The following is a 27,398-nucleotide window of genomic DNA, read 5'->3' as shown; positions in this document are numbered from 1 at the left end:
CATACATATTAAATATAATACTGATAATTAGAAATAGAGAGAGCAGTATGAGCACGCATAGAAAAAGAGGACAAATTATTACTTCACACCTGCCAACTTTTGAAACCCAAATTAGTAAAATTTTCAACACAGTTCCCCCTTTCTTCCAAATTAATAATACTAATAATATGAATAATACATTAACAGTATGTTTTCTAGTGCAACAATAAAAAAAAAAAAAAAAAAAAAAAAAAAATTATGTATATCATTAGGAAACGTAATAAACTGTCAATGTGTTCTTAAAGGGTATTATTTTTCAAAGTAACTAACAAAGAAACAATTCTATGTTGGATAAGACACTTATTAGAAATGACATATTAGTTGCAGTCAGTTAACGTTCACATTTAGAGGTACATTATGGAAAAGAGGTATATTATGGTATATGCATGGTTTGATCCCTCATTGTGGTTCTTGTTACCTGATGTTTAATAAACTGAGATTATTAAAAAGTAAAAAGCCTAGGCATCCATGGTCCTAATAAAGTGGGCAAGCAGTATATATTAAAAAATGAATTGCATGAAATTCCTCCAACAACTGACAAGATAAAAGCACAAAGGTACATCAAGAGCTTTGTGTGTTTCACTGTTTTTTTTTAAATTAGTAACTTTACCGAGCAGCAAATCTGCATTAAATTTTAACTAAATTTAACATATTTGCAAAAGTGTAAAAAAAAAAAAAAATTGTTAAAAGATAAAACAGCTTTCAGAGAGGATGCTATGCATTATTAAAAGGCCTTTTAGTGGTTCACAAAGTTTAAAGAGGGGCACTTGTCCATCAAAGATTCTTGAACTTCAAAAAACCAATGATTCGATTGCTTGTGTTTGTGATATGATCAGGAGTGACCAATGTTTAACTATCTACAAATTTTCAAGTGAATATTTCTTATGGGACATATGATATTAACACAAGATTTGGGAATGTGACATGTTTCAGCATATTAAGTATAATGCTGATAATCACAGAATGCAGCAAGTTTTCACAAGTCAGGATCTTTGTCAATGTTGACCCCCACAATGTTTCTGCTGATGTGGAGACAAATTGTATATCTATGACTCGAAAAACAGGAGGTTTAGTCCTTCAGTGGAAGACTCCATCTTCTCTAAAGACTGAGAAACAAGACAATCTCAAGCAATGATCACTCCTTATCACTTTTTTTTTTTTTTTTTTTAACTTACACTCATGATGAACTTGTCCCGTATAGTCAAACAGTGAATACCAAAAAGCAGTTCTACAGCAATTGCACAATGCTGTTCAGAGAAAGCAGCTGTAAAAGTGGGCTTTGTAGAATTGATGCTTGCATATAATGCCCCTACCACTCTGCTTTCCATTTATTGCAAACATTGTTCTCCCCAGGACCTACTGAATGGGTGCACCGCCCAGTGAATTTAACTGATAGCCCAGCTAAAATTTAAGCGATTCTCATGGTGCCATATGGTATTGCTCACTGATCTCGATCAATATTAATTTGAACATACTATGTGAACTATTACACTTCCCCACCTGGCTACTTCATAATGCCACCCGACTGGAAAAAATTTTTGGGGAGAACACTGGCAAAGCATCCCATCACTGTGGTTCCCATCTGCCACACTATCCAGATTCAGTTGGTGTGTGGGTGTGTGCGTGTGTGCATGCATTGTTTCACCAATTTGAAATGGCTGAGAAAAGTATTTAGAACACAAGACAAACTATTCGCGATTCCAAAAGAAATTGCCTATCAGGAATGCTTCCTGAAGTGTTTCTAAACATTTCCTGATGCTTGTGGAGGAGACTGTAACTTAGCCATCTGTCACCTTACTAAAACATGCTGAATATAATGATATTTCAAAGATTAAGTGTTCAAAACCAATCCTTGCACAGTTTATTTTAAAAAGGAAATACAGCAAGAGCTGTTTTCAATCTCCACAGAAAGTTTGCAAGCTGTATGGCAGAATCTCATTAGCCTCTGACACATCATTCCATGAGGGAATGCAAAGAAAAATGAACAAAGATGAGGGATACTCTGAATGTGTTTTGCTTTGAGAACTCTCTTATGTATACAATAACTTTAAATAACTAACACGGTATATGATGATGTCATCATTTCAAGTACAGTATAGCATCGATAATCCAAACTAATTGGGACCGGGGATAGTTCAGATTTCCAATTTGTTTGAATTTTCGAACTTATCAAAAATACTGTTCTGCAGACAAAAAAAAAAGTTTAGTAAGTTTAGAAATAAAAACACTGGCTTTAAAATCTGAAGGACCACCTAATTTTTTGTTAAAATCCAGTGCCTTTTCACACAAAGGTCCAGATGGGTTCTACACTTCATCTCTGTGTGCAGTGGCAGATTGTTTTTCGGAAAATATACATCAATTGTTTACATTCCCTTTAGCTGCAAAAAAAATTTTTTTTTCATTGTTAAACATATGATTTTATCTGTTTTTGCATTGCAGCTATTTTCAACTGACTACAGTTGGCAACACTGATGCTGATCGCCATTCTAGTTCGAGGCATCACACAGTTTGGTCATGTATAATGTTTCTTCAAAGTAACTCAGACTTTAGCTGTGTGCCTCTGTCACATTATGTTTGAGTCATATTTGTTTTGTTCTGTGCCTTGTCTGTGTACAAACAAGGCACAAAATGGTGTCCCCCTTGTCATAAATGGTGCCCCTCCTGTCATTTTTTTTTGGATCCGCCACTGTATGTGTGAACCACAAATACACAGCATCTTCGAGGAATGGGTCATTAGCTGTTCTCATAGTTTTTCTTTTCTTTCCTTTTTTTTTTTTCACCATCTGAATCAAGTTTACAATGCGAATTTCAAAAATTTTTCCTTGTTGTTTTTGATGTCTGTTATGGTTGACTTGTCCAATCTAGTAAAATTTTGCTAATGAAGACTCGCTTTCTCCCTTTGAATCTGATTCAACTGTTAAAAATTTCTGCTTCCTTTTAAAAGACAAAGAAAACTACAGTAAGGTAAAATAAAACTGTAAAAACTCTGTTCAGAATCTTTTTACTCCGTATCTCACTCGCGTGCATCATGTTAGTTGCAATTTCTGCATGCCGTGTTCTTTGTTATTCACTGATGCTTATCTTGTTTTACTGTTTTAGATTTTACAACAAAAAAAAAAAAAAAAAGTCAGTGAATAGAAAAATCAGATTACAAAATGTTACGCATATCCGATTTTTATGTATCAATTAATTTTGTAAATTGATAAGGGGGGGAAAGTGTAAATTTGGGCTTCATATCTTCATTTTTATAGCCTGTGGATAATATTCCTCTATTTTTGTCTATTAAAATTGCCTTTTAACAGAATCAAAATTCAATTTGCAAACGTGATCACAATAACTGGCACTTACTGTAATTATTTTATGGCACCAGCATTTAAGAGAAAAAAAATAAAATAAATGCTGACTCATTCAGATTATTGATGTTTTGAATTACTGATGTTCAGATTTTCGACGCTCTACCACAATTGAAATTGCGTGATGAATAAAAAAAAATCATTGTGTTTTCCTTCCTTCTTTAGACTTTATGTTACTTTCCTAAAAGCATCTCAATACCAATTTTATACAATTCCTTTTACCTGAAGCAAAAAGTGAATGAGGAATTTTCAAAACCCTTTAGTTCTTTTCCATCAAAATAGTGTTGTAGGCCAATGAAAGAGGTAGCAGCCTGATGATGCAAGGCCTGGCAAATACAAGTTACGTGTAATGTTTTCCTCAATTTTTCAACATATGATCTAAACTGTAGGACCATAATATCCTTGACAGATCACTTTTCTTTCAATGCAGCCCTCAAATTTCAGAATGTCTGGTAGTTGATTTTAGCTGTGATGATTTTATGGAGCTATAAACAGTTCAAAATAAACCATGCCCTGAATATCCTAGCAAATGCTAAACAAAATGTTTCTGAGGTGAAAAATACCCAATACACTTACAAGAATATAGTGAAACACAAATGCTTATCCTGTCCCTAAGACTCTGTGGTATCGTGCAGAACCACTTAGTATTCTTACACTTAACTCGGCCATTTCATGTGTTGATGAATGTGAAATAGATCCAACTGAGTTTCTGGGAAAATTCTTCAACAGATTATAGTAAGATGTCCTTCAAGTGTGACTTGAAGGATTATTCAATCTGTTCAGCATGGAAATGAATAGGTTGGCCTAAACATTTCACTGGTTTAGCTGTAGTCACAAGACCTTAATTTATGTAATCACCACTGCCATTTCATCACATTTAGAGCTTCCTCATCATACAGCTTGAATGTTTATGAGAGTAGTCTTGTTATTCCTTTGCTTAAATTCAGAAAGCATCGTATGCCAAATGTATCCTTCTGATGCCTCCATTTTGTTTTGAATATGTGAAAAAAAATGGCACATATTGTTAAATTATTAAAACCTACATAAAATAAATAAATTTTCTGCTTATACTCCGGGACGACCAAACAGTCAGAGGAGTTCACAAGATAGAATACAAGAAACAGCACCGTATTCAGCAGTCACAGGCTTGAACCCCGGTCACTCAAGGCACGTGTACTTATGCACCCACGTGCCTGACCACTAGTATAAACTTATGACTAATGCTGTCCACACAAATTCAAATTTTATAATTAGAAAACAATCTTAAAGGAGTGCTTAAGATTGTTTTCTAATACACAACATGATAAGCATCAACATTCACTAATTTTTCACTTTATCCCAATGTACTGACAGGTTCTGCACAGAAACTATAACAATTATAGCCGCAAACAAAAAAAAAAAAAAAAACAGTAACATCAACATGTTAATTAAACCTTTTTTTTTTTTCCCCCCTAAAGACATAGGTTCTAATACTGCTGATAAAATAAAAAATATTTGTGTAATTTTCCTGTTCAATCCTTTTATTAAAAAACATACTGATATTAAAATTCTCTCTCTCTCTCTCTCTCTCTCTCTCTCTCTCTCTCTCTCTCTCTCTCTCTCTCTCTCTCTCATCTCTCTCTCTTCCTCTCTAGTTAAATTTTCTGGTGAAACTTCTGTGAAATATAATTCCTGATAATAATAAAATGATATCTCTCTATAACAAAGTTTGGCCCCAGTGCCTTGGTTTTTTTTTTTTTTTTAAAGAGCAGCAGATAGGTATATTAGTATGGTTGATCCCAGATAGTGCTGCACCTTGGTGTTCAATAAGTCCATATAAATTTTAAACTGTTAATCAGTTTGGCAAAGGTTAAGGAAGAGAAACTACTGACAATGTGCAAGCTCACTGGCATGAACCATCACATCAATTAATCAGCTGGATGATAATTTATTAGATATTACAATATGTGAAAAAAGATTTAAAGCTATACACCTCAATGCATTTGACCAATGGATGAACTACTACTACTACTACTGGAATGTATAAATTAATAAAATATACTAAATTATCTGTCACGGCACCTCCGTAGCCAGGAGCAGCAGTGCGTAGCACACGCTTCCTGATTAGACGGGGGTTCGAGACCGTGACCACCAAATACGGAGGATGCGGAAGGTCAAGGAATGACCACTGCATATCCCCAGGCTGGAAAAAGGGTGAGGGTTGGTATCAGGAAGGGCATCCGGCCGTAAAAATTTCATGCCAAAAAAGTAAAAACGCTGACCTCATATACAGTGAAACTTCTCCTAACAGACACCTCTCGTTAACGGACATCTCTCTACAACGGACATTTTCAAATTCCCCAACTCACCTCCATTGGTTTTAATGTGTTTGCAGCTTCTGTCTAGCGGACATTCTCTGTAACGGACGCGGACAGGCAATCTGCACTGTTTCGCTTAGATTAGCACTTAATTTGATCTCCCCATAACGGACTGCAGGAGAGCTCAAGGCCCTTTTTCTAGGAACGTTTCTTCCCCATATTGCCTCAATCTATTTCCGATTCTCTGAATTTTATCAAGGTTTACGTCGTGGTTGTAAACCCTTTTTCAAGAATTTTTAAGGCACGTGTAAAACTTCTGATGAATTCGTTGTGTGCAGGGGGGGGCGGGGTGAATTTGGTCGGCCTTTCGTCTTTTCAGTTTCCAGTTTCGTTCAGTGTCGTGTGAAGTGCACAATGTCTTCTCGTAAACATTTAACTTTAAAAGATAAAGTCGAACTCATTAATGCGTATGATCGGCAAAAAAATAGTGTTCGCAATCTCGCTGCAAAATTCAAAATCGGGAAGACGCAGGTAAGCGACATCCTAAAGGAAAAAAATGAACTGCTCGAACAATTTTGGCAACACAGAAATGATTACGTTCAAAAATCATTCCCGAAAACTGTTTGACTTCAAATTGACAATGTTACGTATGAGTGGTTTTGTCGTGCACGTGCTAAAAAAAATTCCCATTAATGGGCCTATTATTAGGGAAAAGGCTTTGGAGGTTGCGAAATCTATGGGAGTAAATGAGTTCGAAGCTTCTGTGGGATGGCTAGACAAGTTCAAAACGCGGCATAAAATTTCTTGGAAAACTGTAAGTGGTGAAGGTGGATCTGTTGATACTGGGGTTGTAACAGAGTGGACCGTCAAACTGGAAGATTTATGTCGTGATTTTGAAGCTAAGGATATTTACAACTGTGACGAAACAGGGTCGTTTTTTAAAGCTCTTCCTGAAAAAACAATGAATCTAAAAAACGAAAAGTGCCAGGGCGGAAAAATTTCTAAGGAACGCTTGACTGTACTATTGTGTACAAATATGCTGGGAGACTTTGAACAACCTCTTGTTATAGGAAAACCACAAAATCCTCGTTGTTTCAATGGCATAAAGTTGAATCTTTTGAATGTTGACTGGAAGTCTAATAAAAAAGCGTGGATGACACGAGATATCATGAGCGAATGGATAAGTCACTTTAACCAAAACATGATTCGTCAAAACAGAAAAATTATTCTTTTCATGGATAATGCTGCATCTCACCCACACATTGAATTGTCCAACATTCAAGTCGTTTTTCTTCCACCAAACACATCTGCAGAGTGTCAAGCGATAATAAAAGCCTTTGGATCAAGGGATAATAAAAAATTTTAAACTTCACTACAGAAAACGTGTTTTAAGACATCTCATTGCAAACATGAATGATGTAACATGTGCGAGTGACCTTGCAAAGAAAATCAGCATCCTAGATGGGATTCAATGGACTTCCTCTTCAGTAAACGCAATAAGAAAACAAACTGTTGTGAACAAACTGTTTTGTAAAGTCTGGCTTCTCAAACGCAAAAATTGAAGTTGTGAACAGCAATGTGGAGCAACAAGAAGAACAAGAACTTCATCTATTGATAATGTACAATACTTCAGCTACAAGTGACCCTGGCTACAAAGATATAGACTCGAACCTCACTACAGAAGATGGTGCTCTAGATATCAACGACATTATCATCGATATTTTTCAAGAAGTTCCTCATGAGGATGAAGAAATGGAAGGAGGTCATTATGTCGAAGAACATATTAACGACGAACCGCCGATGAAAACAGAAGAAGCGCTCATACAAATCAATCGTTTAAAAATGTTTTTCGCAGCTGAAGAAGATACTGAAGGACTTTCGATGGTTTCTTCACTCCAAACAAATGTTGAAAACAAAATTATCAGCCGGAAGAAGGTGCAGAAGAAAATAAGTGATTACTGTATGTATTTTTCTTAAGATAAAGTCATAATATGCATAGCACAATTGTATGTATATTATTAACAAAAATATTGTGCAAAATCTGTATATAATTTAATTTTACATTAAACGTTTAACAATTTTTCTTTATCTCTTGTGTATGTAATTGTATATTATTTACAAAAATATTGTTCAAAATCTGTATATATTTTAATTTAATTTTACATTAAACGTTTAACGATTTTTCTTTCTTTCTTTTTTTTTTCTCCCTCAGACTTCTTGTTAACGGACACATTTTCGTTCCCCATGGCTGTCCGTTAAAGGGAAGTTTCACTGTATATATAATGGGAAAAAGGCGGGGGGGGGGGGGATTTTTTTTTTTTTATCTGTCGTCAAAGCTTTGTTTTACATGAGCTGCAGATGACCACACAATACTGCTCCTATCATGAATTACCATTCAGGTAAAAAGATTCAATAGGCAAAGGTTGTACCTGAACAGCATGCAATTATCACAGATTCTGAAAGAGATTCTTGCATGTATTTTGTGGAACTGCAGGAATTCCTGCAGTTCCACAACAGAATATCTGAAATGAGAGATGTGGAAAAGTAGCAATTACAGCAAAGAAAAACGAACTTCAAAACAATAAATCTTGTTTTGTATGATTAACACAACCTACAGTTAATCTGAATATAGATTTAATAACATACCTGCTGTCCATCAGAATTATGAATACAAATTTCACCTTCCCGCCGACATGATAATGACCAATTTCCAACAACAAGTCTTATAGGTCCAGGAGAAGATAAAATAGGCTGACTTGGTGTGCCTGGTTTAACTTGACTTCTTGCTCTCTGCAGTTTCTCTAAAAACTCACCGCGGTTTTCTGAAACAATTTGGACTATATTAAATACAAAAAGTGTTTTATTCACCATGTCCAGCTTAGAAATATATAGTAAAATAATTCATACCTTTTTGTATTTTAAATTTCATATACAATTAAAGAAAAATATAAAGCACATAAATGTAAAGTCATACAAGTATACAAAATGCAAAATCAGGAATAAAACAAATATCCAGAGAAAATTTGTTTTTAGTATGGATAATTTCAGTGACAAAAAACAAAGAATTTAAAACTGAATAAATACAGTATATCCTTGTTAATACAATATCAAGTTATTCAAAATGCAATGGATTTCATAATCACTGCTGTTTTCTCCCAACAATATAGGGTTTTATATGAATTATTTAAAATACTGCTACAATAAAGCTTGGAGTCTGAATTGAATCCCGTGACTTGTGAACAGCTTGTCTAATTTGCAAAGACTGCCAACACCAACTAGAGGTAAGCATTATTATAATGTAACTTTGCTAGTGTACTATAAAATACTGTTATACTGTGTATGGCAATCTAAATTTTACATTTATGTTCACTTACTCAAGAAATGTGTAGACAATTATGGACAATTCATGTAACTGCAAATCAAATTATGGGTGCACACAATCTATTTTGTTGAGGAATAGATAATTAATAATACAAAACATGTGATTTACATTGGGAAATCACGTCTCTTCAAGTCTCTTCATTTGAGAGACAATAACAAGAATGTGCTTCAGAGAAAAAAGTAATCTTTGAATTAGATTTTAAAAAATTACCTATTCTTCTTAAGGAATTTACACAAGGTACATGATTTTTTTTTTTTTTTTTAAATTTCTCATCTGTAATAACAAAGATCTCAAAGTTTTGTTATTGCCACCACAATAGCTATGCAAGCTTAATGCACACTGAGTGGCCAGAAATCATGGGATGCCTACCTAGTAACAGGTAGGCCCAACTTTCGCCCGGATAAGGGCAGTTACACGGTGAGGCATTGAGTCCACTAGTTCACAAAAGCGTTCCACAGGTATTTCCATCCACGCTTGCAGTATGTCCCTAATTCTGTCCATAATTCCATCACATTCCTGGGTGGAGGATGCAGAATGTGCTTCATCACAATGGCTCTGTGGGAAGGCGCATTGTCCTGCTGGAAGAGTCCATTGCCGTGAGGGCATGATGACCATAAAGGAATGTAGACAGTCTGCAACAATGGACACGTAACCTGGACTGTTCTGAGATACATCTAACTGAACTAGAGGTCCCAATGTGTGCCAGTTGAACACGTCCCAGGCCATTACCAACCATCCACCTGCCTGAACAGTTCCTTGTTGACAAGACTAGTGAATAGCTTCGCACGATTTCCGCCAGATATGCACCCTCCTGTCTGCTTGAAATAACTGGAAATGGGACTCATCAGACCAGGAGACCAGTCTTCAATCATCCACGGTCCAGTGCTGATGTTCTTTCGCTCAGCTGAGGGGTAGTGTCCTGTGTCATGGTGTTGGCAATTCTAGGAACTCTGGTGGGTCGGGAGCTCCCATAACCTATTAAGGCTAATGACTGCCTGATGGGCTTGGTGGAAATGTTTCTGGCACCTCCCTTGATCAAGTCGGCGGTGATTTGTGTCACTGTAGCTCTCCAGATGGCTGAAACAATGTGAGACAGACTGCAACAGCCACATCCATCCACCACCTTTCTCTGCCCACAGTATTGTCCACTGAAACAGCATATTCCTAATACACTCTTGATACTGTTAAATGGGGATAGTGCAATTTCTGTATCACCTCCATGACAGAGTGACCCATGCATCGGGCACCGATTATCATACCTCTTTCAAAGTTGATTAACTCATGACATTTTTCCATACTGACATCGAATTACCTTCTAAATGAATGCAGTGTACCTATATATGTGCCAAGCGGTGGGTTTGTCCACTAGTGAGAGGAGTGACAGCGTCACATTGCCCAGGAATCAGATATCCCATGAATTCTGTCCTTTCAGTGTATACAGGCTATGCATTAAAACAAGCAGTGGTGTTTATTAAGTATAATTGTAGATATTCTAAAAAGAAAGTATCCTGATTTTAGGAATATTATTTGAGTATTTGAATATATTTATTATTATTATATAATAAATAATAAAATATAATAATATAATAAAATATTATTATTTTAGGAATATATTATTATTTGCTGTTAAATACTTGAGTGGGGAAGGGGAAAAGTGATATTTCTCCCAGAAGACTGCACCCAATCAGTAAAGTTCCTAATGCAGCACATACTGTTGCTAATTACAGCTACATAAGCTGATCATAGAGCAATTATGTGAATTGGTGACCAGTTTGATATTACTTTAGAGCAGCTGGGTGTGTGTGTGCGCGCATGTGCATATGGGTGTGTGAAAGAGAGAGCCTGGTGTATGAATACTACAGGAAAAATGTTTGATTACATTTGTGGGACAATTTTTTTTGGTTATGAGGAATTGGATTTTTTTTATTTTTATTTTTTTTTTTTTTGTATATGTAAATAAATCATAATTTAAAAAACAGATACATATTCAAACTGAATAGATTTTACATCTTGAAATTTATTCTTTTTTTTTAATCATTATTAATTTTAGTATACAGATGTGTGTAATATTTTCAATAAGTAGCTTCCACTGTTCCCATAAATACGAAGTTATTTGCATAGATAGACACACAAGCAAAATAATAATTATTCCACACAACCAAGTTAAAATTTTTCAAATGTAATTAAACATATTTTTTTCAGATATGCTAGACCCCACACTGGACATTTTGTCTACCAACTCAGCTCTTTTAAATTGAGGTTAAGCTGGTCACCAACACATTTTAATTAGCATAAGCAGTTAGCACTTACTACAAAGTTTACTGAAATCAATAATGCAAAACAGAGGGGAAAAAATTGTGTGTGTGTGTCAAGCATGCATAGTGGAAGTTAAGTGAAACTTCTTTAGGCAAACATTTATCACTTGACCAAGGATCCCATAGTGACCATATGAATGCTGAAGGTGATGAATCTGCATGAATGGTAGCCTCGAAGATATGAGACGTTCCATTACCAAATCTAGTTTCAGCAAGTGCTGTGGCATCAGATGATATTTAAAACCATTTGACTTTGATAGAGCCAGAATCACTTTGTCCTTGAATCACATTTGGAAATGCTGTTTGAAGAAGAGCATGACCTCGAGCTGCTACAACTTCACATTGTTCTTGAACCAAAGCTGAACACATGTGGAAAAGACTGAACCGAAATCATTATCCAGGAATGTAGGTTAAACTGTGCATGGATGGTTCGGTGTTTCTTAAAATCCTGTTGCTGCTCTGGCTGTGTTGAACGATTTTATAGAGTACTTCTGGCAGTTTGTTTTGGCTTCTTCGCTTTTCATTTACGACTGAGCTTCGAGGGCTCTTTATCATTTTCATTTGTAGTATCAACTTCCATAACTGCTTCCAAATTCGCTTCTAACATTTTTGGGGAGATGTAAAGCTCTGAAGATGTGGATGGGCTTTCTCTGGCTTCTTTGTTCAACTCCATTGCACGCTGTAATTTATTCCACTGTCAAAATAGCTTAGATCTCGCCTTTGTACTCAATGGAGGTGATTTTGGTGGTTGCATTGCACATATACGTGCTCTATAAACCTTACAACACTCATTAGTCTTCAGCATGTTGAATTATAAATTCTTTTCAGTCAATTTTTTATTAAATACAGTGGAGAATGACGAAATAAACAGCATGATGCACTCGGTAGGAGTACTGATTGCGTCATGTATCGCTCGTGCCTGGTACAGAGTGGTACAATGCTGGGGGGGGGGGATCATTTCGTGTCACAATTTCTTGGCAATTTTTGTCAATACACCGACACATTGCATGTATATGTGCTCTATATGCTTTACAATGCTCTCTACAGTGGATCCACGATTTTTTATGATTGGTTTACTGCATGATCAAATCACTTTACAATGGACACTCCATAACAAAATACCATTATGGTATTTTGTTTTGGACACTCCATATTTTGTTATGGACACTCCATAACAAAATACCGTTATTGGCACTATACAATATGTAGTAAGTGCCAATCGTTGTCATCACATTTACAAATTGAATTTTAATTCTATTAATGGCGATTCTAATAAGCAAAAATAGGAGATATATTATCCACAGGCTATAAAAGTAAAGATATAAAGCACAGATTTACACTTTATTACCTTACCAATCTGTAGCCGAGTGGGCAGGAGCGGGAGTGCAGTAGCACACGCTCTTTGGGTAGACCGGGGTTCAGGCCCCTGACTGCTGAATACGGTCGATCTGCCAACCCACACTAGACCAGCATGGCAGATTATGGTACATTTCCCTCAGCATGAATTGTTGAGGAGGCTTCCATCCTGCAGTGGGCTGATAGTGGCTGCACTTTACTTTTTTTTTTACCTTACCAATTAACAAAATTAAATGACATGTGAAAATTGAGAGAATATTTTCCACAAAAGGAAAAAAAAAACAGAAAGGAAGACAAAAACTCAACTACACCGGGTATTCCCAGGTGATCACCTTCCCAATTACTAACCGCACCTAACACTGCTTAACTTCAGTGATCAGACAAGAACCAGTGTATTTAGCCTAGCTTAGTATGATAATTGGCTGTGGAAGCACCTGCAATGCATTTACTTATGGCTTAGTTTGCTGTGTTGCATTTTCAATGTGCTTTTTTGTCAATCCACAAATGCAAGTTACCCCTATTTGAAAACTGCCTGGAGTGCACCTAAAGAAGTTTCACTTCAAAATGCCACCTAATATTGCTTGGATTACAAGCATTAAACAACAAATAATATCCCAAGACAGAGAGAAGTTTCACTTCAAAATGCCGCCTAATATTGCATGGATTACAAGCATTACAGGTATGTATGATTATACATAATAAACAACATAATGCTTTTTTCAACATAATCTGCAGCAAAAACAAAACTAAATCTTGTTACCATGTGAGAAACTTTATTGAATAGACTATGCAGCACAACTGCACAGTCTATTCAATTACCGTATTTCCCCATGTATAAGACGCACCTTAATTTTGGGGCCCGAAATTTGAAAAAAAATGTATTACATAAAGTTATTGAACAAGTTTTATTCATCATAAAATTCATATACAACTCTTCATCACTGTCAAAACTCCCATCCATTAGCTTGTCCTCATCTGTCTGATGACAAATCACTGTCTTCATATATTGCCTCATCCTCAGTTCCATCTATGGCATTTGAAATGCCACATTTCTTAAATGACTTGACAACGATCTCAATCTTGATATTATCCCAGAATCTTTTCACCCAGGTACAAACTTCTCCTATAGTTGGTTTCTTCACTCTTCCTGCCGGTGTCAAATTGTCCCTAGAAGACTTCATCCACTGGTTCCATTCATCTCTCATGGCAGCTTTGAAAGGTTTGTTAATGCTGACATTGTGGTTGGAGCTGGAATGTCAAGCCTCCAGGTATGACAGCAAGTTTTGTTTTTTGTTCTACAGCAATCTTTGTGTTTTTTGTTATGTGTGCCCTGAACTGATCAAGCACCAATAGGGCAGGTCCGCGTAAGAGCTCACCTGGTCTCCTGCTCCAAACTTTCTCAAACCAGATCTTCATCCCATCCTGATCCATCCAACCCTTGTCATAAACGTGGATAATCACTCCTCGAGGAATGTCTTCTTTTGGCATTGTTTTGCTTTTGAAAATCAGCATAGGAGGCAGCTTGGTTCCGTCGGCACAACAAGCTAGAACAACTATATATAGCAGGACCCCGTTATAACATGGTTCGGTTTACGCTGATTCGCTATAACGCTGTTCTTATATTATAACCCGTATCTGACTATAACGCTGTCACAGATCACTATAACGCTCTTTTACAGATTGAATTTTTGGCATATTTAACGAAATTGTTTCATTTGATGGAATCGATATCTTGAAAATGAATAGCAAAACAGCATTAAAACGTTTCCCATGCTCAGTGAAATTTTCTCGCAAGCTAATTTAATTGTAGTACAGTGACTTGTTACGTAGTTCCGAGATCAACATTTTAAAAAATGATCAAGTATATTGCTTGTAATATTTGCGTTATATGCATTTATCCAAAGTCTAGTCATCACTCAGTACAGTATTAGACATCATGGCGTAATGGACAGTTTACTTGAACACTGTATCGTAATTAATACAACCAACGCAGTTACATTTTTGAAGAATGAAAAAGCAACAACGTCTGGGTGCAGTACGAAGACTATAAATGTGAGAAAATACTACTGAATTTGAAAATTAAATTAGACGTTTTGAAGCGAATCGATTCCGGTCAACGACAAGCGGACGTGTGCCATAATTTAGGACTTGCAACTTTAACCGTAAGGACAATTATAAAAAAATAAAGAATTAATTTTAGCAGCGGGAAAGATAGCTGTTCCACCACTGCGAGCAACGGGCTATTAGGATTGAAATGGAAAGACTTTTAACTAATTTTATTGAAGATAATATCCAATGCAGAATTCAGTTAAGTTAAATATTATAAAAAAAAGAGAGAGAGAGAGAGAGAGAGAGAGAGATTAGCCAATATGATTATGTGAAGAAAACTCACCTACAAAAAAAGAAAAAAAAGTGGAACCATTTAAAACTGGTAAGGGCTAGTTGAATAGATTTAAAATCTAGGAAGAAGCCGCAAGTGCAGATCAAGGAGCAGAAACTTTCAAAAAAGAACTTGTTAAAATTATTGAAGAGAGATATTATGTTATACTTCTCAACAAGTTTTTAACATAGATGAAGCAGGACTTTTGTGGAAACGAATGCCTAAAAGAAGTTTCATATTGAAAGAAGAAAAAAAACATGCCAGGTTTCAAAGCGGCGAAGGATTGGGTGACTTTATTGTTGGGTGGTAACGCTGCGGGGGATTTAAAATTAATATCCCTTTTCATTTATTTGGAAGAGGGCCAAAGTTCAATCCAAAATCGACACATTTTTCATGATTAAATTCATCAATTAAATAAAATCAATTTAGATCAATTAAATTCATGATTTTAATTGGAATTTTAAGTTTAATTTTGATATGTAAGTAGTTACCACATAATCATATACGTATGTAATGCAGAATATTTTATATATACAAATATTTGAATATTAAATATTTTGACCGACATTTGTACATCTTTTCACTACCGTTTATTATTGATTAGGAAATATCCTATGGCACCGACAGCAACTCACAAATACGTGTTACCTTATGAGAATGCGGCGCTCACTTAGCGCGGATTCACTTATCGCTCTGTTTTTCCAGAACGAATTATCAGCATTAAGCGGGGGTCTCCTGTAATGACTCTTTTCATGTCCACTTTCTTCACAATTATCCCTCTTCTTATCAACAGTTCTGTTACTTGGGACTCAAATGGAAGGGGGACTTCGTCCATATTTGCAATCTGTCCCAACTCAAACTGATGCGTCTTCCGTCATTGAATGACAAAACGATGAAATTGAAGGACCTTCTGCTCATAGCTTTCAGGCATCTTTTGGGCAAGTCTGGTGCATGTACACATACTTAGTCCATTCCGTTTCATGAATCTGAAGCACCAATTATGTCCTCCTTTGAAATCAGTAACTTCTTTTTCATCAGCAATTCTTCTTGCCTCATGCTGAACCATCTTTGTGGACATAGGAATTCCAATTGCCCTTTACTCTTCAATCCATATCTTCAATTCCCTCTCTAAATCAGGCCATTTTGCTGACTTGCCTCTCGTGGCCTTCTTCTGCCGTGGCGTTTTTAGTAGGGTTTCTTCTTCCCGTAGCCAATCTCTGATTGTTTTCTCAGTTGGAGGAGGACCAAACTTACATTCAGCAGCACGATTTCCATTCACTTTTGCAAACTGGATCACTTTTAACTTGAATTCAGCACTGCACGAAAATCTTTTCTGAGCCATTTCTGGACAGAACGTGGCAAAACGTAACCTAATATACCGGTAACAAGTGTGAAACAATGAGCGCAAAGACAACAAGCGCGAAAAAGCGGGAAATGCAAGTAAAAAAAAATCTACAACCACTGTATAAGACGCACCCAGTTTTTAAACACCAATTTTTTAGAAAAAGAGTGCTTCTTATACATATCTATTAAAGTGATGTCAGTGTAAGTTTTAGTTTTCCTTCATTATTAGTTTGACTTTTGAGCTAATTGAAGAGGTTTTTCCATAAAAAAAAAATAAAATAATGTGCTTTCTTAAGCCTATTTTTGTTAATTAGTGTAAAACAAAAATTTTAAATTACTAGCAACTGTTGTATCCCACTAATGAAATGCCTGCCTTCGTGTTCTATAGCTATCTCCAACTGTTTACGTGCATTGGTTTTTTTGTTTCAACAAATTACTCTTACAGTTAGCAACACACCCTTCTCCAAACAAACACATTGAAGTTACTGCTCAAATGCAGGCAGGATATATACCACGGAGAGAGCACGTAAACATTGCTGGGGAGATATAGGTATGTATAGGGAAGTTTTTAAAAAAATAATTAAAAATATGTTTTTAATATAAAAAATAATTTTCACAAACAGATGTTCATGATACATTGAAAATAAAGGTGGCATCAAAAAATTGAACAATCTTGAATTATTTCTTGTAGATTTTAAAGATTATAAAAGGGAATCTCTTTTTCCAAGCGTGACTGCTTTGTGAAAAAAATTTAGTTATCTGTGAGGTTAATTAACATCAATGTTTTCTGAACTCATTCAATACTTAGAACCTACTTAGAACCTGCTCAAATTGAAACACTTATTTTGATTCCTTAAACTTCGAATTAACCTGGTTTTACTATATAACAATTTAAGTGTATTTATTAAAACTGTCCTCCTTAACATACAAAAGCCACTAATTTAAGAGATTCTATATTTACTTAGCAGGTACAGAAAAGAACTTTCATGTACTGTTTGCAAGGAAAATCTCATCATCACAAATAGTTCCACATCAGAATAAATGAAGTGACAGATGTGTAAAAGTAGAAAAACTTTTAATAGGTGAATAAAGGAACATAATGGCAAATATGACTGCTATGAAATTAAAACACCTGTAGCTTCATATATTCATTATTAATGGTTAATTCACAATTTAATTTGGCCTTTATGACTGTGCATTAGTGAATACAATAATGATAGGACACTAGAAAAATAATTTGTGCTAAAACGGTAATGGTGTCAAGTAGCAGCCAATAAACATAACAAAGGTAATGCTGGTATTCATCATTGCTGACTGAAAACTATAAGCTAATTTTATTCACAACTTGATAGAATTGCTAAAAACCATTGTCAGTTTTTTCCTATGTTAGTTTCAGAAAACTGCATAAAAACAGTTTCCATAGTGCATGTGTTCATGCACTATGGTTGTTGACCCAATTGTGGGTCCCAACATTACATCTACAACCCATTTGTTAAAAATGTGAGACAATGAGTTAAAGAAAGACTAAAATTCCTTGCACATTCAGTGTAACCTTGGTGTGGCATGAAACCAGAGACCACATATGGACTGTTAGTTTTGCACGAGCAACATTTCAGGATACAGGATCAAGAACCAAGAAGAGTATAATATCCAAATCTCTATCAATTATTCATCCTGTTCCCCATGGTGAAAATGTACAAGTTCTAGCTAAATCTCAGAACACTGATACTTCTGGCGCACACGCTAATTATAATTGTTCCCCAAGACTGTCCAGCATTGCCAGAAGGATCCCTCATCAAGCATTCCTTTCACCTGTTCAACAATGCTACATGTGTCCAAAATATGAATGTTGACCTCGTGAAGTATAACCAAGAACAAGTACACAGAAAAAATACAGAAAAAGGATACTCCATGACTGTTAGCTGAGGCTACCACAGTTATCACTCATAACCCAATGATCTAAATACCTGGTTTCATTGCAGTGCAGCTGAAAAATCCATCTTATACTTGGATTTAAGTTTGACTGGATAGTTTCTGTAGGCCTGATAAATTGAGGTCCGATATGCACAAATAACTGAGCACTTGTCAACCATGACAGTTGTCATTAACTTTTTTTTCTTTTCTTTACTTACTATTTTATTGTATTTTCTTATTTTAAGCTTTCCCACTTTTTAATTTTTTTATTAAGTAATATATTTAATGTTTCTTTCTTATTTAATTACAGTGTAATGAGAAGCATCCCCCTCTCTAATTTACCTAAAAAATATATTTATTTATTTTATTATAATTTAACTTTCGTCAACATTTAATATAATTCAATAGTAATGGGTCGATATGCTAATTTAGCAACGCCTGTGTCGCCATCTATTTTCCTTTTTTCTTCTATATAAGCTGATTCAGTTTACAGTATGTCAGTGGTGTGGCTCTGCTCTAGAGTGCTGTCTGTTCTATAGTTTATTTTTCGCTGCATAAGGACCACCGCCGTGCAAATCCTCTGCACTGGTGGATAGATCGGAGGAGGGAGGGTGAATTGGTACTTCGATCTTTTCACCATGGCGACGATTTGTATAGCGATTGAAATGCGACGATTCCATGACCATTATTGGCCTCGTGGTCCTCTGTCGATATGGGGCATGATGGTCAAGTCTATATTTATTTTAATTTATTTTGATTTTGTTATCGTTTAGTAGTTCCTTTAACCCTCTTTTGGTGATATTTCACGTCTTTCGGAACTGGTACCTCTCGGGGGGGGGGGGGAGATACAGCTAAATTATTATATAATTGGCATTATCCTAAAATTTGTATAGTTTTTATTAATCAGATTTAAAACTCGAAATTATACAAAGGTTATCGGGCTACTATTATGTCTATTCTTTTTTTCGTTTGTTTGTTTATTTGGGTTATTTTTATGTTAATTTTCGCTCTACAGTTTTTGCCATACTACTGGCTTATGTTGTATTTTATTTAATTTATAATATTGGATGTATTTCAGCTTCATATGGAGGAATTGCATGTTGCTGCCTCTAATGAACGCCTAATTATTTATTTATTTATTCACTTTATTATAATTTAATTTATGTTAATATTTAATATAATTCAATGATAGTATATATATATATAATTTGTATTAATATTAAATTAAATTAGTTATTAATAGTAAATTAAATTTTAATGCTGCCATGCACTTTTAGGTGCATCTGTCATACCTAATTTATTAAGCTTGCTTTCGCCAAAACCATTTCATATACTGTTTACCACCTTTCTATGTGACTCTCAACTTTTCTTTTAAAGAGTTACATTGAAAAACCCATTTATATATATAAATGTCAGATCATATTAATGCCATCAATTGTAGATTTTACATCAGTATGTAATACAGACTATAAAATATTTAAGAGCAAAGGCCTCGTGCTATGAGGTAGAATTACTAACATATAGGTTAGTGCAAAAGCATCATTTTAACGTAACCATCTACTAAAGTAGTTAAATTAATTAATTAAATTGGAAACATTTTGGTTATACCTCATATTGTGAATGCCTCCACAATGAGTTGCCATGGTATTGTACTACCTCGAATAAGTAACACTTCACTAGTGGAGAAGACTGTTACTTATTCTCAGCGGATACCACCGCCCAGACGGCACCATTTCAAAGCTTGTTTGTTTCGCCTCAGTGGGTGGGCAGATACCCTGGTGTTGCAATAGTGACAACCCAGTTAGGAAGTATAACTTCACAATATGAGAGATGTCTGATGGTGTGAAGTGATACAGACTGCAGTGAAGGCATTCACAATATGAGATATAACCAAAATGATGCCAATTTAATTAATTAATTTAACTACTTTGGTAGATGGCTATGTCAAAATGATGCTTTTGCACTAATCTATATATTAGTCATTCTACCTCGTAGCATGAGGCTTTGCCCTTAAATATTTTATAGTCTATATCAATGCACACCATCAGACATCTCTCATATGAAGTTATACTTCATAACTGGGTTGTCTGCAACACCAGGGTACCTACCCAAACTGAGGAGAAGCCAACAAGCTTTGAAACGGTGCCCTCTGGGTGGTGGTATCCGCTGAGAAAAAGCAACAGTAGTCTTCTCCACTGGTGAAGTGTTACTTATTCGAGGTAGTACAATACCATGGTAACTCATTGTGAAGGCATTCACAATGAGATATAACCAAAACGATGCCAATTTAATTAATTAATTTAACTACTTTGGTAGATGGCTACGTTAAAATGATGGTACTATATACGTACTGAAAGTATATTAAAACATTGGCATAAAAGTACTCAGCGGGCCATAAGGCCAAAAGAACCTATAAAGACTAAGATAGCCTGTGTTCATGTACATTTCTATACCCTAGAATTAAACATATAATTAGCAATAAAATAAAAATTATTGATAATTGGATGCATTAAATGGCACTTTTTCTAGGGCTAATATATCCTACCAATAATTAGCAAGGCTATCTGTTTCTGATTGTTATCTGCCTGTTCAACTAAGTCCAAATAATAAATATAAAGGCAATCTATGCTAAACTTTAAATTTAACAGCAAACAGCAAACAGCTAGCCCGACAGATAGCTTTGAAATGAATATACAGAATACAATACAAAAAAAGAGTGCCAACCATAATTTTCACTTCAGTTGTAGTGTTTTTTTATTTATTTTATACATGTGGAAAACAAAGCTTATGCTGAAATAAGGTGAAAGGAGGTAAGAATAAGTAGAGTAACAGTACTTCAATTTCCCTTGAATTTCTCTAAGAGGTATAAAATTTAGAGTTAGACAGAAGAAAGTGAAAAGCAAAGAAGTAAAAAGCAAAGACGAAAATAAAAAGTATATGTAAAAAATTCTATACCTTCACATTATTAAATGAGCTCAATAATAGCACAACTCACAAAATGGTAACGTCTAACACTAACATCATCATTAAGAAATTACTGGCCATGCACAAAAGGTTAAAATTAAGTAATCCAAACACCAAATTTCCTTATGTACATTGGATACCTAAGTTCCACAAATTCCCGATAGGATCCGGATTTATCACATCATGTAGGAACAGCTATGCCAAGCTCCTACATCAAAAACTGGAATTTCTACTAAACATCATATTAAGTAATATAGGTGTATCTAGAATAATTCTTAATAACATTCCAATATTAGAATGTTTAAATAACAACTACAATACTATAGAACATATAAGTACATTCGGTTTTAAAAATTATTTACTAGTATTTCCCATAACTTAAAATCTGAATTTAGTAATTATTACAAGGAGTATCAAAATATATTACCATACCAACAGAATTATTGGGACTGTTTAATTAACTTATGTTTATTCGATAGATACATATTTAATAATGACAGTACACAGAAACAACATACAGGTATAGCAATGGGGACCTGCAGCACATGCTTAGTTGCTAACCTTTATTTGCATAATTTTGAAAGAAACTTAAATATAAACTTAATACTTTACCGCTACATAGATGATCTAATAGTAATAAATGAACCCAACTTTCTTAAAGATATAGCTAAGCACTACCCACCTGAATTAGAGCTAGAATGTACTAATAAGCACAGTAACAGTACAGCTACCTATCTAGATATAGAAATTTACATAGAAGATAAAATATTATACACTAAAGTATATGACAAGCACAAAGAATTTTGATTTAAATCAATTAGCCTAACACACTGGCATTCTAATGTTTCAAAGAGAATTCACAGAAATATCATTGTTCCGCAAAACTTTAGACTGATAAAAATATGTAATAATGCTAATAATATCATAAAATTGCTTATAGACTTGAGGTCTAAGTTTATTAATAATGGATTTCCAGCTAACTTTATCGTTAAACATCTTCACAAAGCAACTTTTATTGCCATTAATATATGGCACAATAATTAGATAGTATGAATCAGAGCTGTACTACTCAATGTTCTACGTTGATAATAATATTAGTAAAATAATAAGGAGTTTACCTCAATATAGTGCGTAGAACACTTCCGTATGATACCCCCCCCAGAAATTAAAACGGAAAAAACGAAAAATCGACAACTTACCGGTACATTAGAGTAAAATATAAGTAATTAAAAAAAAAATCAATTTAACACAATTCAAATAAATTTAAAACAATTGAAAATCAAATTAACGCAATTAAAAGAATCTAACGAAAATATTCAAAACGATTTTCCTTCCTGAAGCTGAAAACGCTTTTCGACCGTATGTCGTGATCACAGGAATGAAAATTACCGAATATTTGTTCAGATATCTAAATTGTAAAATAATTATGCTGAACCTAGCTTTAAAAAAAAAAAAAAAAAAAAGTGACAATGCATCTGTCTCATTATTTTACTGTTAGTAATTTCTCAATTAGATTTTGCAATATCTTCCTTTGAAACCAAAACATTTCAAATTTGTGTTTGCAGAAAGCACGTATAGTCACCAGAACAGTTGTGTTCCTCATTTAAATAGATTTAAATTTTTAAATTGGAATTTAAGGCAGTCATTACACAGAACCTGTTTGTCTTTCTTAACAGTTCTCTTCTAATGTGGTAGATTTATTTCAGGAACAAAGAACAACAATAGTTTTATCAATAAGCTACTACAGATAAGAATTTTTGCCTAAAAGACATTTAATTCTTAAGGTAAGAGCCTACATTACTTTGGTGCCTAAGTGAACAGGACACAACTCTATTTTGGCATTTTATCTTATTGTTAAAGTTGATGAGCTTTGTTTTGTTTTGCTGCATAAGTCTAGACAAAATTTCTGTTATATGGCATGTCAGATTTCTTTTGAAACTGTTCCACTTTTACTGAAAAATGACTAATAATGAATCTACAGGAGATAGTTCAGAGATGATGTCCTCTAAAACGATGTAACACATGCTTCTGTTTAATCCTGAGTCCTTGTTGAACTCATTCATAGGAAAGAATACATATCAAATACATTTTTTAGATGCTGAACATTTCCAGAAACAAGAAACAGAGTCAGATGATTTGGCAGTCCTTATTAAGGCATGCTTACAAAGTCTGGACGTTTGTGAATGATTCACCTTTGCTGAAGCAAACAGATTCCTACCATCTTCCAAAAACATCTGTAATGAAACATTCTTTAAAAAATTAAGAGTAATAACTCACTTTCAAAACATTTTGGGAATTACAGAGACACGGTAAAACTGGAGAGAATTTTTACAAGCATTTGCTTGCTGAAAAGTACTGCTTGGATGTTATACAGAGAGAGATGAGAAATTTATTCAACAATTATTGTTTTATCAGTTTATTTTAGGGTCATAAGAGTACAGGAGACACTTATGGCACTCTATATGGAAAATGAAGGTTCAAAATCAGATGGAAATTCTGACATACATTCAGGAGACCAAGTCAGCACAAAATTCATCTTAAAAGGTTCGATCAGGAGGAGACAAGCAAGTTCTCTATTACTCTTATGGGAAATATAGACACTATAATCAGAGTAGTGAGTACGAACTAAGAATGCTAGGGAAGTCAGCAAACTTGAAAGGTCGATAATTTTAAAGGCAGTTGAGTTGAAAGAGAAGCCTACTATTACCATGAGAAAAGTGTTGATTCCAAATCCAGTGAAACAGTACATCTTGCTGCTATTCTTAAGTAAGCCTCCTCGATTTCAGATGGCAAAAGTGTTACCTCTGCTTTGACACCTTCAAAGATCTTAGTTGAAGGTAGAGAAGGCATAGCCCTCTTCGACTCTGGTTCATATGTCTCATTCAAACAGAACATTTTCTCTCTAGGCAAAAAAAAGATTTTGTTAGTAGCTATAGAAGGACTTCGCATAATTCTGTGGAAGTTATTAGTCATGTGGATTTACTACAGTGATATACAAGTCCATCAAACTAAAAAAAATTGGGTTCGATATGACTCTCAAGATAACTAACGAGACCTCTTCTACTGGTTATGATACATTGTTGTTTGTAGTTTTGTGGCGCAAAAGCTGCTTCGGCTATATTGCAATATTGCACCTGTTCAAGTTTGTTTTGATTTGATTCTGAGCAAGGACATCCTAGAAAATTTCTCCATAGATCGGGACTTTAAGGAAAAGTTCATCTCAATTTTTAATGACAAGTTAAACATATCTGATTGATTTTCAATAATCATAAGAAATGATATCCCTGATCTTAGAATAGCCTCACAGCATTCATGTGGCCATGACATACTAAAAACTAAGTGTTTTGAAAAGGCGACTAGCATTGCACCCATCTCAGTGAAAATTTAGCTTCTTGAAATATGCAAATACAGGTGACAGCCAGAAGGAAGAAGATCCATACATACAGGCTATACTTGAACGAGAGCTTATTCTATGTAGATGATGATGTTGGTGTGATGCACGACTGGTTTGTTTGTTATTTGGTTTTTAGGAGCATTAGCAACTAAGGCCATATTGCTCCGGGATATGCGGTGGTCATTCCCTGACCTTTCCGCATCCTCTGTATTTGGTGGTGACGGGCTCGAACCCCGGTCTAATCAAGAAGCGTGTGCTACGCACTGCTGCTTCTTCCCACCTGGCTACGGAGGCGCCTTGCATGACTGGAGCAACATAAATAGAAGACTTGCAGACAGCGTAGTTGCTCCAGATATTATCAGTTCATTGGTTATTAGCTATGGGCATAATGATGGCAAGAAGGAAACCTGAGAGGTGTCACACAGGAAAGGCAATGTGGCACCTCTGCACAATTTGGCATATGTGTATGTGCCTGTCCTGAGCTGAATGATCCTATCAGATATGAAGTGAGGAATCTTGGCATATCTCCTTCAGTGTTGCAAATATCTCAACATATCTCCCTCAATGTCACAGAAGTATTTCAGCACTCATCACGCCAAGACAAGTGATGGAACACCGATACTATCAAATACCTGCCCCCAGTTCAACATTTTGTTATTTTTGCAGTTATTTAAATTTTCACAATAGAATTGGTTACTAACAGCAGGTTTGTAAATGCTGAAAAGTTGAGGAGTGAATAGTTCTGGAGTGTGAAATTTGCAAGCTTATGTGGGAGAAGTTGGTTTCTTAGAACTGGGAGTAACAGTCTCTCTGATGGCTTAAGTAGAGTGGCTGCAAATTGGTCTGAAATGGCTCAGGAGTTTTGGTGGCTGGGTTTTTGGTTAGTCATTTCATTGAATACCCTATTCCACAAAATACCTATTACTACTATATTTAATTTAATTTAATGAAATTTTTGAAAAATTTTTCTTTTTAGGGGAGGGAGAAAAAGGTTAGAAGTGCCAAAAAAATAAAAAAAAAAGCAAGTGCATTACATTAAGCATACAGGATTTCAATTTACATATAAACCACTGCTTCGTAAACACAGCAAAAAACTAAAAACTAAAAAAAAAAAAAAAAAAAAAAAAGTTATTTATCAAATATTGATTAAAATTGAAAAATATGGGATTCTTGCTTATAACAATTTCCCATTTATAATGCTCTATAGTGTCAGTCCCTTTGAAAACATTATGCAGGAGTGGTGTATATATATATATATATATATATATTTTTTTTTTTTTAATGCTAAACTGGGGCCAATGTGCCATAATGGGCAGCTGCAACGGCAGTTTGCTGTATACCATTTATCTACATTGCAATAAGATATTCATTAATTCATTCTCTTTTTCTCTTACAAGTATAGTGCATTTAATGATACTGGTGAAGTTCATGCCATATCAAAGAAGACAACAGTATACAAAAACTAAACTGAATGATTTGATGTGGGACAGGAACTTCTAAAGAAGCATTAAGCTCCAGAAAAAATAATCTGGCACTTCATTTGATATAGGTACGGAAGGGAGGAAAATCAATTTCCTTCTACTCCAAGGAGGGATTTCTTATGTTCTATATTGACATAAACAGTTCAATCTTTCAGCCATGAGTGTGATAAACTGTGTCCTCATTGCATTGAGTTTACTGCTAGCAGTAGGCTGTGAAGTGATTTTGTCATGGAATTTATAATTTTATTTTTAAAAAGGAAAACTTTGAACATAAATGATCTTTTGACTTGACTGCTCAATATTACAGAAGAAACTGTCAAATATCAGATCAGAAGTTAAAAAAAAAGCAAACAAAATAAAAAATCATTTAAAAATCTACTTTTTCATTCAATAATATTCTCTACAGCTATTCATTTAGCACTTGACTGAATTTCTGGATCTGAGCTCAAGAGAATTTCTTAAATTTTTCTGTTTATATCAGACAAAAATGGCAAAGATCAAATCTCTAATAAGATAAGATAAAAAATGGCATTGAGTACTAGAAGATTAATACTATTCACATGCTGACAGCTACATTATTGAAATGACCTTGAATCTCTCTCTCTCTCTCTCTCTCTCTCTCTCTCGAACCCAGGCACAAAACATAAATATAGATGCATATTATCAAGATGAATAATCAACGCACTGGGTATTACACATGATCCATTAGAATAGAGATTTTTCACTGAGCTCTATGACATGTAGGAGTTCTGCTATTATAGTATAGCTCTCAATTTCTGTCACTTATTCTATACAAAGAAAACTTACAACATTTTGAAATTGTTATAAAATATAAAATACTATGGTGATTTGAAAATGTTAACTATATTTCTTGAACAACAGTCAGGTTACAAAAAATTCCCCTTCTTTCTGTGCAAATGAAACAGCAGAACTCAATCTGATCATTTGTTTAGAAAGAAGTGTCAAAGATCTCACCTGGAAGCAAAAAAAAAACCCATTTGTCAATTTAAGCAAAGTGCTTCTGCCACCACTATATATAAAATTGCAACTAATGGAACAGTTTGCCAAGGCCATTAAATAAAGAGGTGGACCGTTTTCAATACACAGTTTCAAAATTTCTGAAATAAGTGATGCTAAATCCCAGGCTAGTGTTTTTGATGACTACAAATTGGAAAGCTG

The 27,398-nt window shown here is 34.8% G+C and overlaps 1 protein-coding gene across 8 annotated transcripts in view; it reads right to left on the bottom strand.

Annotated features, from left to right (window-relative positions):
* Ufd4 (ubiquitin fusion-degradation 4-like) overlaps nt 1–27,398 on the bottom strand; it is a 729,475-nt gene that overhangs the window by 445,308 nt on the left and 256,769 nt on the right. For 6 of the 8 annotated variants that reach the window (XM_090376711.1, XM_090376719.1, XM_090376714.1 and 3 more), the window contains exon 13: nt 8,336–8,526. In XM_090376711.1, coding sequence (XP_090232837.1) covers nt 8,336–8,526 — 191 coding nt within the window. The remainder of the gene's footprint in view (nt 1–8,335; nt 8,527–27,398) is intronic. The other 2 variants (XM_090376712.1, XM_090376717.1) reach the window with 1 other exon arrangement.

This window comes from Mastigoproctus giganteus, chromosome 6 (genome assembly GCF_048544385.1).
Source record: "Mastigoproctus giganteus isolate SK-2022 chromosome 6, ASM4854438v1, whole genome shotgun sequence".
Taxonomy (NCBI): Eukaryota; Metazoa; Arthropoda; class Arachnida; order Uropygi; family Thelyphonidae; genus Mastigoproctus; species Mastigoproctus giganteus.
The sequence above is the reverse complement of the archived record's forward strand: the minus strand, read 5'-3'. Positions and strand labels throughout refer to the sequence as shown.